Source organism: Muscardinus avellanarius (genome assembly GCF_963383645.1).
Source record: "Muscardinus avellanarius genome assembly, chromosome: 13".
Taxonomy (NCBI): Eukaryota; Metazoa; Chordata; class Mammalia; order Rodentia; family Gliridae; genus Muscardinus; species Muscardinus avellanarius.
Window position 1 is genome coordinate 10,734,539 of NC_137799.1, and position 18,410 is coordinate 10,752,948.

The 18,410-nt window shown below is 42.8% G+C and overlaps 1 protein-coding gene across 4 annotated transcripts in view; it reads left to right on the forward strand.

The window, feature by feature from the left end:
* MAPKAP1 (MAPK associated protein 1) overlaps positions 1–18,410 on the forward strand; it is a gene marked incomplete at both ends in the record, with an annotated part of 219,768 nt that overhangs the window by 96,204 nt on the left and 105,154 nt on the right. For all 4 annotated transcript variants that reach the window (XM_080708642.1, XM_080708643.1, XM_080708645.1 and 1 more), the window contains one exon: positions 4,296–4,472. In XM_080708642.1, coding sequence (XP_080564768.1) covers positions 4,296–4,472 — 177 coding nt within the window. The remainder of the gene's footprint in view (positions 1–4,295; positions 4,473–18,410) is intronic.

Genomic DNA, 18,410 nt, shown 5'->3' on the forward strand with positions numbered 1-18,410 from the left:
CTGCCTTTAACATGTGAGGAGGTTGAAAAAAATCTCTCTAGGTTCCAAAATGCTTATAGGAACTTATCATGGCCTCCTCCTCCTCATCGAATGCCAGTATGGCATTTCCATAGAAGCATGGGTTTCTAAGCACCTTGTGTTGGCGGAGGAGGGTGGTTCAAGGGCAGGGGCTCCTGACCGCCTGGCTTTGAATCTCAAATCTGTCGCTCGTAGCCAGTCTGACCTCAAGCAAGCCCCTTAACCCCTTTGAGCCTTAGTTTTCTAGTTTATAAAATAGAAATGGAAAACAGAAAGTAGAAATTATAATAACGCTTTCACAGAATTGCTGTTAAAATTTACTGAGCTTATTTGTCAAAATATCTTCTCACAGTGTATGGCATGAAGTACTCAGTGAGTAAAGGTAATAGCCATAGTTCTGTTAGTGCTCGTTTGAGTGCTGAGCAGTTCTTTCTTGTTGTTTGCTTGGGGGGATTTTGGGGGGTACTGGGAATTGAACTTGGGTGTGTTCTACCTCTGAGCTTCACCCCAGCCCTTTTTATTTTTTTATTTTGCAACAGTCTTGCAAAGTTCTCTCTCAGCTGAGAGTTCTGGGATTACAGATACACCCCACCATTCCAGGCTTTGAGCAGTTTACCAAGTCAAAAATGCCAGCGGTTGCATTTACTAATGATTCCTTTACAAAGGCACAAAGGAACCAGTACGTGCATACATAGAATATGGAATGTCAGTCATTTGCTCCTCAGATTTTCAATTAAGGGGTTAGAGCACTGTTTGCTGCTAAATTTTACTGATGACCCAGAAGAGATTTCCATCAGTCTTGCATGCCACAGCAGGATCATTTATTTCTTGCTGTCTTCTTGGTGCTCAGGACACGCTGCAGCACAGGGTAGGCACTTTGTCCATTCATTATTTTGGGGGGCGTTACTGGGGATTGAACCCAGGGGCATTCTATGCTCCCAGCCCTTTTAATTTTTTATTTTGGAATGAAGCCTTGCTGAATTGCTGACGGTGTCACTGAGTTTGAATGATTGTACACGTTGTATTTAAGAACTGAAGAGAATCATAGCACTTAGCAGTAAACCCTTTTGCTCTCAGTTCTTAGCCTGTGAGAGAGAGAGAGAGAGAGAGATATATGTATATAATTGTATATGTATTATATATTACTAGTAATACATAAAATATTATGTGTTACTAATACATAATATATATGTAATACATATATATGTAATGCATAATTAATACATATGTGGTATTGATTATTATATTAATTAGTGTGATACATAATATGCATGTAATTACATATGTGGTACATAATGGTACAATATATAAATAATTTTTAAAATAATGTATATAATTTTTTTGGTACTAGGGATTGAATCCAGGGGCAATCTACCTACAAGATACACCAAAAGCCCTATTTTTACTCTTTTTTTTTTTTTGGTCCTATTTTATAGTTTATTTGGAAACAAGGTCTCACTAAGTTGTGGAGAACCTCACTAAGTAGCTGAAGCTAGCTTTGAACCTGTGTGATCCACCTATTTCAGCCTCCTAAGCACTGTGATTACAAGTGTGAACCACCACACCCAGCTTTTACTCTTTATTTTTTTTATTGGTGTGTGGGGTTTTTTTTTTTTTTGTTTGTTTGTTTGTTTGTTTGTTTTTTTTGCGGTACTGGGGATGGAACCCAAGGGCCTTCTACCTCCGGGCTACACTCAGACCAATTTTATATTTTATTTGGAAACAGGGTCTCTTAAGCCAGCTGAGGCTGGCTTCGAACCTATGTGATCCTCCTGTCTCAGCTTCCCAAGTGCAGGGATTACAAGTGTGTGTCACCACGCCCAGCTTTTACTCTTTATTTTGAAACAGGGTCTCACTGAGTTGCAGAGAGCCTCAATAAGTAGCTGAGGCTGGCTTCGAACCTATGATCCTCCTGTCTCAGCCTCTCAAGTACTGGGATTACAAGCTTACACCACCACACCCTGTTAGCCTGTGCTATTTGTTGAATTTGTTTTGAGGGGCTTGGGGATGTACTGTGACAGCCAAAGCGGAATTCTTCTGATGCCAGTGTTTGGCTTTCTGCTTTGATCAATAGGCTTATTATTTGCCCTTGAACCTCTGTGGTGCTGAGGAATCACAGACATTTCTCAGGTTGATTTACATGGTAGTAAATAATCTGTGCTGTCTATTGCCTGTCCCATCAATGTCTGCCCTGTTCATTAAATCCTAGGGCTCAGCCGCCCCAAGGCTGGAGCACAGTGGGCATGTTAACTCCAGCTAACGGCGTGTGTACCGGGGAAAAGCTGCTTGGTGTCATTGTTATATTGGTGCTCTAATATGCACCCACCATTTATGTAGTAATACAGCTGTTAGTTTCCATCTGATTTTAGTATAATCGTAGTATTACCATTTACTTTTACTTCTGTTGTATGCTACCCCCTCTATCTATCTACCTACCTATTTATCAGGTAGGTAGGTGGGTAGGTATAATTTTACCTGATATTCACAACTCCTGAATTAGGTAAATTTACCCTTAATATAGATAAGGGTAACTGAAATTCAAGATGAAATTTGTTTTCTGAAAACACATAGCCTATGTGCCATGGATCTGAGACTTGAATTCAAGTCTTTCTAGCCACAAAGCTCTTACTATGGTATTTTCATCTACTTTCTTCTGTTTTTAAATTACTTTGTGGTTAAGTTGGTACCCTGCTGCAAAAATCCAAAAGTTTCCCATACCATTCAGACATGAACTTTAAATTTCTTAACAGCATTGCAAATACATTGAAATTTATAGTGACAAACATAGCCAGATTACTTTCTTGTTATCCATCCATTTAGTGAATTTACAGTTTCCATTAATTTTAATCTGTCCCTGTTACCTGTTTTATATAATAAATATCTCTTAGCCATGACAGAATCACTGAGTATAGATCACCTGAAGTAACACTCTCTCAATAAGCAGAGTTGCAGCTAAAGATTTGTGAATTAATTGGGAAAATTGCAAATCAGGTAGTCAGTGAAATAATTCATTGTCACATCCAATCAATAAACTTTGTAAATCAACTCATTTAATTCCAAAAAATGATCTATATAGATCAAGCAAGCAATTAAACAATTAGCATACACTTTGCAATTAATTAATTTAAGCATCAATCATGTAATTAAAACTCCAAATTTAAGCTGCAGAATTTAAAATTCTGCCGCCTTGTGAACTATTAGATTCTGCTTCTGAAGCCAGCATGCTTCTGAATGCTAGCAGATTTGCAGTTTTACAAACTCAGCTTTGGAGCAAGATATCTGAATACATTTAAGTTGATTTTAGTTTAAAAGTGTCTATATGTTGGTCTAGCTTTCCACCTGTTTTGAACAAATGGATTTTTTGCTTCCCCCAAGGAAAGAGGAGATATATCTTTTTTTTTTTTTTTTTTTTTTTTTTTTGGTGGTACTGGGGGTGGAACCCAGAGGCTTTCTACCTCCGGGCTATACTCCCAGACCTATTTTATATTTTATTTGGAAACAGGGTCTCACTAAGTTGCCGAGAGCCTCACTAAGTAGCTGAGGCTGGCTTTGAACCTATGCGATCCTCCTGTCTCAGCCTCCCAAGCGCAGGGATTACAAGCGTGTGCCACCACGCCCGGCAGGAGATGTGTCTTGATTCTAAATTGGGCAGAGCTGGAATCTGGAAGTACTGGCTTGACATTCTAGGAGAGTGGGAAATGTCCAGAAGTGGTGGAGAGGCCCAGGTGCCTATGTCAGGATGAATCAGGCCATGTGCTTTTATTATGCTAAGGCTCCATGGTGTTTGAAGTCAGATCCTGCTGTGAGCATTACTTTTGTGGGAATAAGAATGACATGTCTATCTTGGTTACTTTGTGTGTTTCCCTTGAGCTAGAACACAGGGAGTGTCTTAATTTCCCCTCACATAAATTTTCCTATATTTATAGTTATGTTCATATTTAATGATGGATTGTATAAGTGCTTATTTTTCCCCTACTATATGATAAGCTTCCCTTAGGGCTAATATAAAATCTCAAGGATTAAATTTTGTGTCTCATCTAGAACAGGTACTTAGTAACTGTTGGAAAATTAGTGTCAAAACCCTCATTCTACATTTTTCCCCTCTGCACTGCCATGTGTTTTTCTCCCTATCCGGCGAAGTAAGATTGGGGGTTCTAACCGCACAGGCTTGGGGTAGATAGCAGCAGTGTCCTGGCTTCTGCTGTACACCATTCCCTCTGGTCTCCTGGTTCTGGCCCTGTCCTAGTATTTACTCACCTTTATGGTTTTCCTTTCAGTGACAACGTCAGTGCCTACTGCCTGCACATTGCTGAGGACGACGGGGAGGTAGACACGGATTTCCCCCCACTGGACTCCAATGAGCCCATTCATAAGTTTGGCTTCAGTACTTTGGCCCTGGTTGAAAAGTATTCATCTCCAGGTCTGACATCCAAAGAGTCCCTCTTTGTTCGAATGTGAGTACCGACTCTTGTTTATCTCAGCATGCCATCCCTGCCTTCTAGCTTTTCCAATCTGATCTTGGTATCGTTCATCAAATGAATGTTTGATGTGCAGAGTCCAAGTACAATGATTACTTCCAGAGGAAAGTTGGGGGCATTTAATTGTCATTTCATGCCTGTGCTCCTGGGTTGCCCATAGCCTTCTTTGCAGTAGTAAATCCTTTAAGATAGAACTTGGAACTCATCTCTCCTGGTAAGCCTCTGGGAACTCTTGTACTTGGGACCCGTGAAGCAAAACTTCAGGGCTTGCTTACTCTTCTTTAAGGAATCCAAACCAACTGAAATGTATATTGTGGCCACTTCCTATTGTGACTTAAAATATTTTTCTCTCCAGCTTTGTTCAGGTCAAATTTCATTTTTCCTTTCAGTGCCTTTCTTTAGACTGAACAGATGTTCTTAACCTTTTCTTTACTTTTGACAGTCCAGTTAAAGCCTATGACCATAAAATCCCTTGAAAAGTATATATAAGTGCATAAAATAAAATTCACTGGAATAAGAAAGAATTCCATGTTTATTTACTGGAATAAGAAAGAATTCCATGTTTATTTTTCTATTTTACTTTTGTGTGTGTGTGTGTGGTATCAGGGATTGAACCCAGGGGTATTCTACCTCCAAGCTCCATCCCCAGACCTATTTTTTTATTCTTGGGGGACTTTTTTTTTTTTTTTTTTTTGTCATTTTGGACTTGGGATCAAACCCAGGGTGGTGCATTGCCAGGCAGACATTTTGCCACTGAGCTCCATCCTAGCCCCCTATTTTTTATTTTTTATTTTGAAACATGATCTCACAAGTTGCAGAAGACCTCCTAAGTAGCTGAGACTGGCTATGAACCTGCGGTCCTCTTGTCTCAGCCTTCCAAGTACTGGTATTACAAGTGTGCACCACCATGCCCGGCTAAGAATTCTATAGTTAAAGTAATCAAATTATCAAACAAGTTTGTGATATACTAACATGTCTCACTTTACCAGTAGATAAAATAGCAAGATCCAGGCCAGTCATGGTGTTGCACATCTATAATCACAGTAACTGGAAGGTTGAGGCCAGAGGATCACAGGTTCGAGGCCAGCCTGGGTAACTTAGACCCTGTTTCAAAATAAAAAATAAAATAGGCTGAGGGTATAGCTCAGAGATAAACACCTTTGGGTTCAATCCCTGATAATACACACACATACCCAAACAAACAAACCCAAGACCTAGCTGCAGATTTAACCATAATTCCTGAGATCTGTTGTTCAAAGTGGTAATGAGCACAAATGGTATTTGAGAATTTTCCACCAACTGCTGTTAGCTAGGACTTCTGCTATGGCAGTCACTGAAACGGCTAATACTACTATAATTTGTGGCCTCCACTTATCATTCAAGGAAATGTTAAGTATTGGAAATTAATGAAGATACAAAGTAATTTTTGTCACTGCTGAAGCCCCCCATGGGTAAGAGAAAGCTTCACTGGAACCTCAGTGTCTCTGACTAGGCCTCCACAGGCCATCTCCTGGGAACAATAGCGATCTCTTTGGCACCCCCTGCTGTTAGGAACCAGCAAAGTCATTATCCTGAGGAGGGATTGCTTTAGAGGACTCTTCCCCATCTCTTTAAACATACTGCTTTTGCTTGAGGTTTTTACAGAAATGGGATCCTGGTATATATGATATATGAATATTCAGGTCTTCCTACCTTGAACAAAGATAGAACACTGAGTGTCTAGGGTGAGCTGGGAGCCCCTCCTCAAGCTGTGGCAGTAGCCACGTCAGCCCCACCCTGAGGTCCCATTTGGTGTATATAACAGCAGTTTTTGCTTTTTTACTGCTTTTTTATTTCCAAAACATCAAAACAGCAACTTTATAGAATAGTCAAAATAATTTAAGCCAGGCATGGTGGTGCACATTTATAATCCCAGCACTTGGCAGGCTGAGACAGGAGGATTGCTCAGGTTCAAAGCCAGCTTCAGCTACTTAGGCTCTCAGCAACTTAGTAAGACCCTATTTTCAAGTAAAATATAAAAAAAAATAGGTCTGGGAGTATAGCCCAGGGGTAGAAAGCCCCTGGGTTCCATCTCCAGTACCACAAAAACAAACCAAAAAAGTAATAATTTAAAAGTTATTCAGTGACCTCATTATTATAGCTATTTTCAGTTTTGTATAATCCTATACATGGATATATAGATTATGTTTTCACTCCTAGCATATACATATTTTACTTAATATTATATGATAAATATTTCAATATTTGTTCTTAATTTCTGTGATCTACCTTTGTGCCAGGGATCTAAACAGAGACAGCCTTCCTTCATCAAGATTAAAGTGAGGAGACAACTGTTGAATAAATCATTAAAATGTGATTAGCAATATATGGAATATAATAGAGAAATCATAGAATATTTAGGTTATTTCCTTGTTTTGGCTTAGTGATTCTGTAATGACAGTCATTGTCCTTTTCTTCTGTTAAACTTCCCTAGAATTGTTTCTGATAAGCAGGATTATTGATCAGGGAGTAAAGTCGTTTTTAGGCTTTCATTTTTATTTATTTTTTTCTGGTGCTGAGGATAGAAACCAGGTCCTTATACATGTTAGGTAAGTGCTGTACACTAAGCTATATCCCTAGCCTGAGACTCTTTTTATCAATAGATAGCCTTTTGAAAGATGTACCAATTTATAGTGCTACTGACAGAATTCATAAAGCCATGTGTCAGTCTTACCATGACAAGGTATTGTCATCATTGCTGGGCATGTACATGCCTATAATCCCAGTACTTGAGAGATTAAGACAGGAGGATTGCAGGTTCGAGGCCAGCCTCAGAAACTTAGCAAAACTTGTTTTCAAATAACGTGTGTGGGGATGGTTGGGGGTATCTGTTGGAGATAGAATGTCCCTGGGTTCAATCCCCAGTTCCAAGAAAAAGAAAAGAAAAAAAGTTGTATCCAGAAGCTAGAGATCTAGTTCAGTGTAGTGCTTGCCTAGCATGCTCAAGGTCGTCGGTTCAATTAACAACACCACAAGCCAAATGTGGCAGTGCACTCCTGTAATCCCAATACATGGGAGGCTGGAACAGGAGGATTTGAGGACAGCCTCAGCAACATAGTGAGACCCTGTTTCAAAACAACAACAAAAAGAGCTGGGCGTAGCTCATAGGTAAGATGCCCCTGGGTTCAATCTCCAATTCCACAAAGCACACATGGCCCAAAGGAGAATAAAGAAGAGGCGGTGGCAGCAATGGCATTTTAATGGTTTTTACTTATATTCTTATTGATTATTAATAACCAGAAGAACTTTTTAAGGCAGTGATTCTTGGTGGAGCTGGGTTGGGGTCGATGCACCTCTCCAGGGAGGAGCTGGGGTTCCGAGGGGTGGGAAGGAGGGGCTGGGGAGAACAGCAACCAACAGCTTTAAACTCAGTACTGTTTCTTTCCTGAATTGCCCCATCCCTGTGTTTCTACTCCCAAACATAAACCCCTATCAATCTTTTTCTATTTTAAAGTTCAAGAGAGTTTATTTGACATGTCTGGAATGTTTCTGAAAACACGAGGTAAAGTGAAGTCTTTATATGTGAGCAGTCAGAACAAAAGTGTTAGTAAATTTTTCATTTCTTCTCATTCTCTGTTGTCTGGTGAAATAGTGCAGATTGCTGACCATTTGCCCTGGATGTTTTTTCTTGGTTCAGTAACCTCCCATCCACCTCTCTGGTCCATATTCTAAGCTAGAAAAGCATCTGCAGAGATACGACGGAGAAGAGACCTCCAGCGGCCTCAGGAACATGCCCACTGTTTCAGAGAGGAAATCCAGCAAAATGAATAAAGCTGTGGCTCCGTTCCTTGATTTCCCCATTCCTCCCGTGTCTCTCTCAATAGAGAAGGGACAGGGAGTAGCTACAAAGACACTGAGATGAAGCATAATGAGAGAAGTACATTTGACAGTAAAGAATGAACTTATACTAGGGGCAGTTGTGGATATGTTATCTCATTTAACTGCAGAATGGCCCAATTTTTGTTGTTGGTGGTGGTACTAGGGATTGAACCCAGGGGAATTCTACCTCTGACTATTCCTCTAGCCCTTTTTACTTATTTTGAAACAAGGACTCACTAGTTGCTGAGGCTGGTCTTGAACCTGTGATCCTCCTATCTCAACTTCCCAGTACTAGGACTATAGGCATGTGCTACCACATCTAGCTATAGTCCAGAGTTTGTTTGTTCGGTGTTTTGTTTGTGGTAATGGGAATTGAACCAGGGGCATTCTACTTCCAAGCTACACCCCCAGCCTTAGTTTTTGTTCTTTATTATTTTTATTTTATTTTATTTTTTGCAGGTGTGGGGATGGAACCCAGGGGCATTTGACCTCCGAGCTACACCTCTGCCCTATTTTTCTTTATTTCGAAACCAGATCTCACTGAGTTGCAGAGGGCCTCACTAAGTAGCTGAGGCTGTCCGCGAACCGCGATCCTCAGGTCTCAGCCTCCCGAATGAGCTTTTGTTCTTTATTTTGAAACAAGGTCTCACTAAGTTGTGGAGGGCCTCAGTATGTAGCTGAGGCTAGCCATGAACCCGGATCCTCCTGTCTCAGCCTCCCAAGTACTTGGATTACAAATGTGTGCCACCACACCCGGCTTATTGTTCAGATTTAATTATGACCAATTTAGAGATGTGGAAACCGGCTGAGCAGTACAGTTCTCGGGCGTGGACTTGACCCAGTGCCTGATGTAAAAGTCCATGCCAGCCAGGTGTGGTGGCGCATGCCTGTAAATCCAGTATTTAGGAGGCTGAGACATGACAGTTGTAGGTTTGGGGCCAGCTTCAGAAGCTTAAGGATGCCCTATTTCTAACTAATGAAGTAGCATCCATACCCTTGCTCACACTGGGGGGCGGTGGGGGCTGGAGAGCTCTTGCGCTGGTTTAGTCAGGTGAATCCCACCGTCGGAAGGCTGACAGTGAGCAGATGCTAGAATGCACATTAGTTTAGAGCACGGTGGCCTCTGGAGCCACACTTGTTGATCGCTGACCCTGACCTTGCCCTTCTTAGGGTGTGAGGTCCTTTTCCATGGCTCAGTTAAATGGCAATAGCAATAAAACCTACCTCATAGATCAGGTGTGAGACTGAATACAAAACACTGGTGTCTGCTGCTGTTATTACTAATAAAACAACCCTTAGCGGGCAGGGCCTGGACCATCTGTGTCCATGCTGCCCCGCACAGCTCCGGTGCCGTGACAGATAGTCCTGCCACACGTATTTCTTGAGTGGGTGACTGAGATAGATCCCTTGGCTGCCTCCTTTACTTCCTATTTCTGCCGTGTAGAGGCCGAGTTCAGGCGAACGTTGCTTAGCTTTGCTGAAGAGCCAAACTGGAATAACACGAAACTGGGCAGGTGATGGACGTTGGGATCTATAGCCTTTCAAATCAACCCTCTTATGAACAGACCTCCTCAAATGAGTAGCAGCACCATAAACTCCGTGAAAACCTGAATGGCTCAGATAAACAAATCTCTCTAATCCCTAGCACCAAGAGGGCTTCTCGCCCAAGGAATAGGTGATTCTTCAGGCATCTGTGATTTGCCAGGAAGACGCTTAGTCAAACGCTGTGTCCCACCTTGCTTTCTGAGTCCTCTTACCTTCTCCCCTGGCTCTGACTTGAATACAAGGAGGCCATAGGTTGCCTTCTGGCCTCAGAAGTGACAAATGTTTTACTTGTTGACAGGAGTCTTTTGATTGTCATATGAAGTGTGATTACCAATTATTTGACAGTGAATGTGTTTTTAATAACTAGTACATAATTTTAATAGGCCAATTGTGTACCTTCTCAAATTGTTTTGGGTTTTTTGTTTTATTTTGTTTGTTTGGTACTATGAATTGAACTCAGGGGCATTCAACCACCAAGCTATACTTCCAGCCCTTTTTATTTTTTATTTTGAAACAGAATCATGCTAAGTTGCTGAGGCTGGCCTCAAATCTACAATCCTCCTCTCTCAGCCTCCCAAGTACTGGGATTACAGCTATGTGCCACTAACAGGATCCCCTGAATTTTAAATGTTCTCTACTAGAAGAGTCTTTGCATTTGTCCCACCAGGCTTTTTGCTGGCATATTGATCTGTGTCAGTTTGTCCAGGACTTGCTTTGTTTCAAAACTGAAAGTCTTGTACCCAGGCGCAATCCCATTCCTCTGTTTCCATCCAGTGAGTAAGGAAGGTTGGCCATTCACCCGCTTTGTGCTGTTGTTAATTGGTCTACACATGGGTGGGCTGCCTTTGACTGATACCTGTGCACAGTGTAACTTAGGCACTAAAGAGCACAAATTCTCCAGAGAGCAGCGGGTTCAGAGAACCTTGTGCCCACAGGCTTCTCCTGTCACTTTTCTCTGTTCGGCAGTGGTGCCATTTGACTTTTACTAAGTCTATTAGTAGTGATGTTAAATCTCCCCAGCTAATCCCTGGGGGGTTGACAAACTTTCTGCAAAGGGCCAAATGGTAAATATTTGAGCTTGTGTGATACAGTTTCTGTAACTCAGCTCTGCCATGGTAGAATAAGATAGCATAGACGACCAGAGGCAGTGGGCATGGGCTTGGGATACATGTTTATTTTGCTTTTAGTACAATGATGGACATCTCATCATTTAGCAAAAATCAAAATTTAAAATTCTGAAACAACTTGAAAATTGATCTGTTGACTCCTGGGGGTCCTTGAGCCTCAGGAAGTGCTGCTGTGAGGATTAATTTTGGCTCAGATCCTGCTATGTAGGAAGTTTTACCCAGTTGCTATTCATATCTCTGTCGGATTTCTCAGTCTGAACAACCTACAATAATGTGTGAATGGAGTTTAACAAACCTCATCTGGGTTATTTTTGTTACACAGTACATGTTCATTATAGAAAAATTAGAAAATTGATCTGTGTTTCTTCATACAAAGAATTTTTAGGGCTCAGGATCTAGCATAGTGACAGAACATTTGCTGAGCGGCGCCTGAGACTCTGAGTTCAATCTCCAGCCTGGCAAAAAGTAAAGGGAAGAAAAAATTTTAAATTTTTTTCCTTCATTCCATAATGCGAAGCTAGTAATTTGTTATATTTTATAATTTCATTTTTAGGTAAGGGGGATAGAACCCAGGGGCATTTTACCTCTGAGCTACATCCCCAGCCCTATTTTTTATTGTTTATTTTGAAATAGGGTCTCACTGAATTGCAAAGGGACTCACTCAGTAGCTGAGACTGTCCGCTAACTGTGATCCTCCTGTCTCAGCCTCCCAAATGCCGGGGTTACAAGTGTGCGCCACCAAGCCTGGCTATATTTTATAATTACTTACACTTTAAAAAGCATAACTAGTAGCCAGGCACTATGGTACATGTCTATAATCTCAGTACTTGGGAAGCTAAATCAGGAGCACCACAGGTTTGAGGACACTCAGCAACTTAGCATGACCATGTTTTAAAACAAAAGATCAAAAGGGCCAGGGATGAGGCAAAGGGCCAGGATGAGGCAAAACACTCCTGGATTCCAATCTCCAGTGGATTCTAATTCCCAGTACCAAAAACATAAGTGTAATAGTTAACTTAAATGAATTCCTATGGGAAAATGTTCTCTGAGAAAGAACGTGGAGTTGGAAGTCTCCTGCTATTCTTATTAAGTCAGGCCTAGGTCCATCCTTCCCCTCTGAGATCCTTGGGCCTCAGGAAACCCTTGGGCCCAGTTCTTTGAGGGAAGAGGGTAGAGTCATTTAACAGTTTTCAAATTGGGAGCTTGGGTGATAGGAACTGTCTACGTGACAAATCTGCAAGTGGATGTCTAAGTATCCATTGTTCTTGATCTTGGACAGAACAAATGTGGATATAAAGAGAAATCCCTAATTTGCTGGCTATGGACTACTTTTTGAGTGTAGTCACTGAATATGGTTGGATATTGGGTATGTGGGGGAGAGGGAGGAAATGGAAGAGTGTTGTACTGGCCAGATAAAGAGCTGGGTCTCAGATGGTGGTCTGCATCTGGAGAAGTGCTCTTAGCAGCCATGACCAGCCAAGACCTACTGATTTTCTAGACATAAGACAAGGGAGGGGCCTGCCCTGGCATCTCCTTCTAGCTCCACGGTGGCCTAATGCAATCAAAAACTAATTGAGCTCACAGACAGCAGTGACAAAAGCAGCTCTGATGGCGGCACCACATTACCTGTATTGACATTAACATTTCACACCAGGATCCTACTCTGGAGCGACAATGAAGGGGTTGAGGAAAGAAAAGTTGAGGCCAATAGAATGGACAGAATCCTTAGATCAGTGGTCAGCAAGAGCAGTTAACATGGAGAAGGACATTTGTAACCAAGAGCCGCAGGCAGTTGAAACCCAGTTAGGGTGTGCTGTTTGGGCATAAAACCATGAGTGGAGGGTAGAAGGTCCTGCACCAGAAGCTGGGCTGCCCAGAGCCCTCCAGGAGACTGCCTTGGCTACTCTTGGTCCGAACTGTGGAAGTCATCTGCTGCCCCAGATTCATGGGCTCTTTTCTGTAGGAGGGCTTTTCAAAACAATCTGTAGTTTTCGTTTATTTTCTTGATGGTATCTCCACGAAGTATACCCAAGTGACCAAACCTTTTTTAAATGGAGCATCCTTAGCTTAAAGCAGGGCATTTTTACAAACTTAGTTCCATGCTTTTAACAGACATCTCATTTATTCCTTATGAGCAATTTATTTTTATAATATGTAAGCTGAAGGTCAGAGAGAGGGACTTACCCAAGGTCACACAGTTTGTTAAGGGGCAAAGCTATAATAGAAACAGAAATAAAAGAAAATGTGTGTGTTCCTTGTAACCAAGCCTGACAATATGTGTATAAATGATCCTGGTTATTTATTGTTTGCTCCAGTCATAGAGGACCAACTGTGTGTTGTTTCCATTCATTCTGTTGTATTAGCAAACATTTTCATTGTCCAGATTGTCCTCGTGTATGGAAATGTAACATATGCAGCCTGTTTAATTTTGTATTTGTAAATCTGACTTGATTTCCTTTTTGGCAACAACTGCTGTCTAGAGAAAAGAAAAGCTTCTTCTTCATGTCTGTTTAAAGTGACAAATATCGAGCAAGTAATAAAGATAGAAAGCATTAATTACATACTTCTAAGGATTTAAAGGTCAGACAAGCTAACTGTGTATGCTTTGCTCACTGGAATGTCTGTCTTTTGAAATTGTGCCAGGACCAGCTTTGTTCCTACAATAAAAGGCCACATTTTAGATAGCCATCAACTCAGTTTGGTATCCAAAAATTATACCCGATTGTTGCTTTTGTGGCCACATCTTCTAAAAGTTTAGGGCTCGTATTTCTGACGTTAATGTGATTTGTTTCATGATACACCCCCTTTGGCCATGTTTAGTTACTATGTCTCATTTCGATTTCCTCTGTTCTTCCCTCAGCTTATGTTGGAGTCTGTCAGCTGCTGCTATGTACATGTCAGGAGAGTGACTTGTAATGTTTATTAATACAATGTCAGTCTTGCTGTTGAAAAACTGTGATGCTTCTCAGAAGGTTGCTATAGAACGAAGCGTTTGATTTCCAGATCCTGTCTGCACTGCGTGGTGAATACATTCTCAGATGTTATGCAGTTCACTGACCTGACAGTTATGGAACCCCGCCTGGGACCCCATTTCAGTAGGACATATTTGAGCAGAAACAGTTTGCAAAACTTTACACACTTAGACTCCTGCCAAGGCAAACTGTTAGCCACTTGAGTTTGTTATAAATACCCAGTGGCAGTGGTTGGAAGTAGCCCACGGTGTGTTTTATATTCTGAACTGAATGTGAATGTCTTTGCGGTTCTATAGAGTAGTAAATAATTGAGTTTGATTAGGGAGAGGGACCTCATTATCCCCCACCTGTGCCCAGCTGGAAGGGGAGGGTCGAAATGAAGCCATTAGCTGTCTCTCTTACTGGCATCTCAAAGAGCTCAAATACATCTGTGTCTTATTTTCTTTTCTGGCACAATCAGTCGAGCAAGCTAAGCAGGCATGACCGGATTTGGCAAGTCCCAAGGACTCTGGCAAGATACACAGGGAGAAGGCGGAGGGCAGTCATTTTGGCTTCTCACTGCCCATTAGTCTAGCGAGTTATGTTTTTGGAAAATGTCTGTTTTGAAAAAGAGTACTTCGTCCAATGTCAAACATCACATGCTCACACAATACGCTTTGATCTTTAAAAAAATTTTTTTGGTCATTGCAAGGGGAAACAAACTGTGGCATTCACACCAGTATGAACTCTCTTTGTGGATCAAGTAATACCCGAAGGACTTACTTAAAAGCATGCGTGCTGGTGTTATTACAGAGCTTTCTCTTGCTCATATATTTTTAGTTTCGACCCTGAAGTGCTAGGGAATGAACATGCATAGAAATGGGGCGGAGCAGGACAGCAGTAGTGTCTCTGTCACTGTTGTAAACTAGTCAGGACCAGGGGACTGAGCGATGCTCCTGGTGGCCTTTTCCCGCTTCTGGAAACAGAGACTGTGGCTTGTGAAACCATGGCATGCTCCAAGGTCTTTACAAAAGGGTCTTGTAGGTCAAACGGTCAGTCTGAGAGTCAGAACGTTTATATCAAACTGAATGTGCTACAGGGGAAGCTGAACCTTTTCTCTAGATTGGTCAGTGTTTCTAATCTAAAGGTCGTGAGCCTCCCTTCTGAGCTATTGAGAGGGTAAAAACACAGGCTTCCGAGTTGGGCCAATCTAGGTCAAGTATTGGCTCCTCAGGACTTATTACCAGCTGTGTAACTTGTTAACTTGCTGTGTAACTCCAGGCAAATGTCTTAACCTGGCCAAGCCTTACTTTCCTCTGTTCTGAAATGGGACTGATAGTGCGCCTACCTTCTAAGGGAGATAATGGAAGTAAAGTAAGTGGTCAGTAAATGTCAACTGCTCTCACCGGCGCATCACTATCGCTTCTTCATATACAGGAAGAAAAGCCCATAGTTATTATGATATAATGGTTGTTACTTATAAGTATTTATTCAATGAGTTGTATATGGTAAACATTTTATAAATACAATCTTACAGTCTAACAATTATTATCATTTCCTTTTGTCCATGAGAAATTGAAGTCAGAGTGACCATGTCATTCACCCAGTGAGTGCAGAGCTGGGCCTCCAGACCAGCCACTTCCTCTAGATCTCGCTGGCTCCACTGCCTCCGGGTTGCCACTGTCTTTCTTGACATGGTACAGTGGCAATCCACAGCTGTGTTCTGAGGTGCCATTCCCCACTAGGCAGCTTCTCTCTCTCTCACCTCTGCGTGGCTGGGTTAAGTGCCCCTCTATCTCAGCAGCACCCTGAGCTTGCCTCCAGTTTTGAGCTTATCTCAGAGAACTAAGATTGTTTGTTGGCATTTCTCTCCACTGAACTGAGCTGCTACATAGGGACCATATTGTTGGTTTCTGAATCCAAAATAGTAACTTTAGTGGATGAGTGACCTCAGGTAAGTTTCCTGATGCCCCTAGCCTATTTCTGCAAAATGGTCTAATAATAGTATGTATTTTGGAATTGAACAAGTTAATACAGATGTTTTATAAATGCCTGAAACATCACTGGGCACATAGTAAGTATTCAGCAAATAGTAATTGCTGCTGTTATTTTTTGATGCTTACATAGTGCATTGTGTACTATGCAAATCAAAAAGCTCTTAATAAGCCGGACATGGTGGCCCACACTTGTAATCCCTGCGCTTGGGAAACAGAGACAGGAGGATCGCGCAGGTTCGAAGCCAGCCGTGCTGCCTTAAGAGACCCTGTTTCCAAATAAAAAAGTATAAAATAGGTCTGGGAGTGTAGCCCAGAGGTAGAAGGGTTTCCAGGAACCCCAGTACCACCACCAAAAAAAAAAAAAAAAAAAAAAGTCTCATTGCATTTATCTGCCATACTACCATGATTTTTAACTTTCACCATTCTCATCCAAGCCAGTGTGGTTCACACTGTCAACGAGGAAGCTTTGAAATCTGAGCCCAGGATGTCTCCTTTGAGCTTCAGGAGGGTGGGTGCCTAAGCGGGTGAGGCTGCTTGCTGACAGTGCCCTGAATACTGCCACCAGCCCCAGAAGATCTCACGTTTTAATGCCCCTGAGTCAACTGTTCCAGTTATGAGCGCTGCGATCCACTCCCTATAAATAGTCTCTGTGCAGGAGGTCGCAGAGGGAGGGGCTGCGCGGGGCCTCTTGTGATGACCAAGCATGGCTTGGGTCAAGGAAGGAGATGGCACTAACACTGGGGAACCCCTTTCCTAGCCGCCCGCCTCTGTGCCAGGTGCTTGTGCTCGTGCAGTTCTGAAGGGAAGTGGCCTCCTTGTCCATGGCTGCAGCTGAGTTCTCGCATGCTAGGGCGCCATTTTTGGTTAGCCATGGAAGCAGGATTTCACTCCCGGCCCCTGCACCCGTCCAGCGCGCTGCCTTCTCGGGTTCTGGTTCTACCTGTGTCCCTCCCTGTGTGGAGAATCTGCTTTTCAGATGAAGACCTGTGCCCTGTTGTCTGCATGTCTCCCTCATTAGCTCAGGATTAGAACCCTGGTTTACTACTTCATAGAGCGATGCCCATAGTATTGGCTTGGTGCTGTTATCAGAACTTCTGTGCGGTAACTCGGTGGCCTTGCACAGACATAGAGCTGAATTCTTCTGGTGAGTAATCTCTTTTTAAAATGCTTGTGCGTTTTTCAGTGCTTACAGACTTGACAGGGCCTGGCTGTGAATTGACTGAAGCGCTCCTGGCAGCATTTAGTCAGCTCCCTGAGTGGAGTTTCATCTTGGACCAGCGCGGGCAGCTGAAGAGCTGCGGGGAGGCAGCGGCCTCCGCTTGCTCGGCATCCCCGGAACGCCCTTCCTGGGAGGCAATCTGCCTGCCTGCCTGCCCACAAAGGGAGCAGGCTCCGAGCGGGGTCTGTGCGGGGCCCGCCTGTGCTTCTGGGCTGGTTACCTGTGTGCAGGCCACAGCCCACGGGAAGGGAGGGCAGACTGGCAGCATGCATTTCCCTCCGGCTGTTGTCATCTCTGTCAGGCCCAGTGCCCTTTGTGAAATGAGAGCAGCTTTAAAAGATGTATTTCAATAGACATTTTAGAAAGCCCGTAAAGAACACTAAATGTAAAGAAACGAGGCATAAAACCTGGAATGTTTGGTAGTCAAGCCGAAAATTGTGGTGGCAAGTCTCCCTTTCCATTTATTAAAGAGGAACATAACAGTAGCCCCTAGATAGATAAGGAGAACCACTGACATTTTGTACTCTTCCATATTTTGTTTGTTGTTGTTGTTGTTGCTTTATGGTACTGGGGATTGAGCCAGGAGCGCTCTACCTCTACCTCCAAGCTATACCCTCTACCCCCCCCCACCCCTTTTTTAGAACAGGGGCTCACTAAGTTGCTGAGGATCTAAGTTGCTAAGGCGAGCCTTGAACCTGGGTCCTCCTCTTTCGGCCTCTCAAGTACTAGGATTACAAGCATGTGCCACCATACCTAGTTGTACTCTTCCATTTTAGAGAGGTAAATGTTTATTTAGAAACCAACTGTTGCCCGCTTTGCCCCCAGTGGTACTCTGAACAGGGAACCAGATTCAGAGTTGGTGTTCGTCTGGAGGAAAGGGAGTGGAGCTCGAGACCTGAGGAAACTTTCATTACATCTGTCTTGTGTGCAGTACGCAGGGCAGAGCCCCTTTCTCCTTTTAACGTGCACGTTTTTACAGAAATGGAACCCCAGAGTGAGATGCCGCTCACTCGAGGAGGCGCGTCGAGCGCCCTGCACACCCCTTCCCCTGCTGGTGTTTTCATCTTCCTCTCATGAACCCTGCTACCCTGGCTGCAGCTCGGAGGCTGTAAAGGAAGATGGAGAGCCGAGTTACCTCAGAATGATCACTATCGTTAACATTCACGGGTGGTTCACTTATCATTCCTGACTGCACAGACATGGCAGCCGCGGAAGCG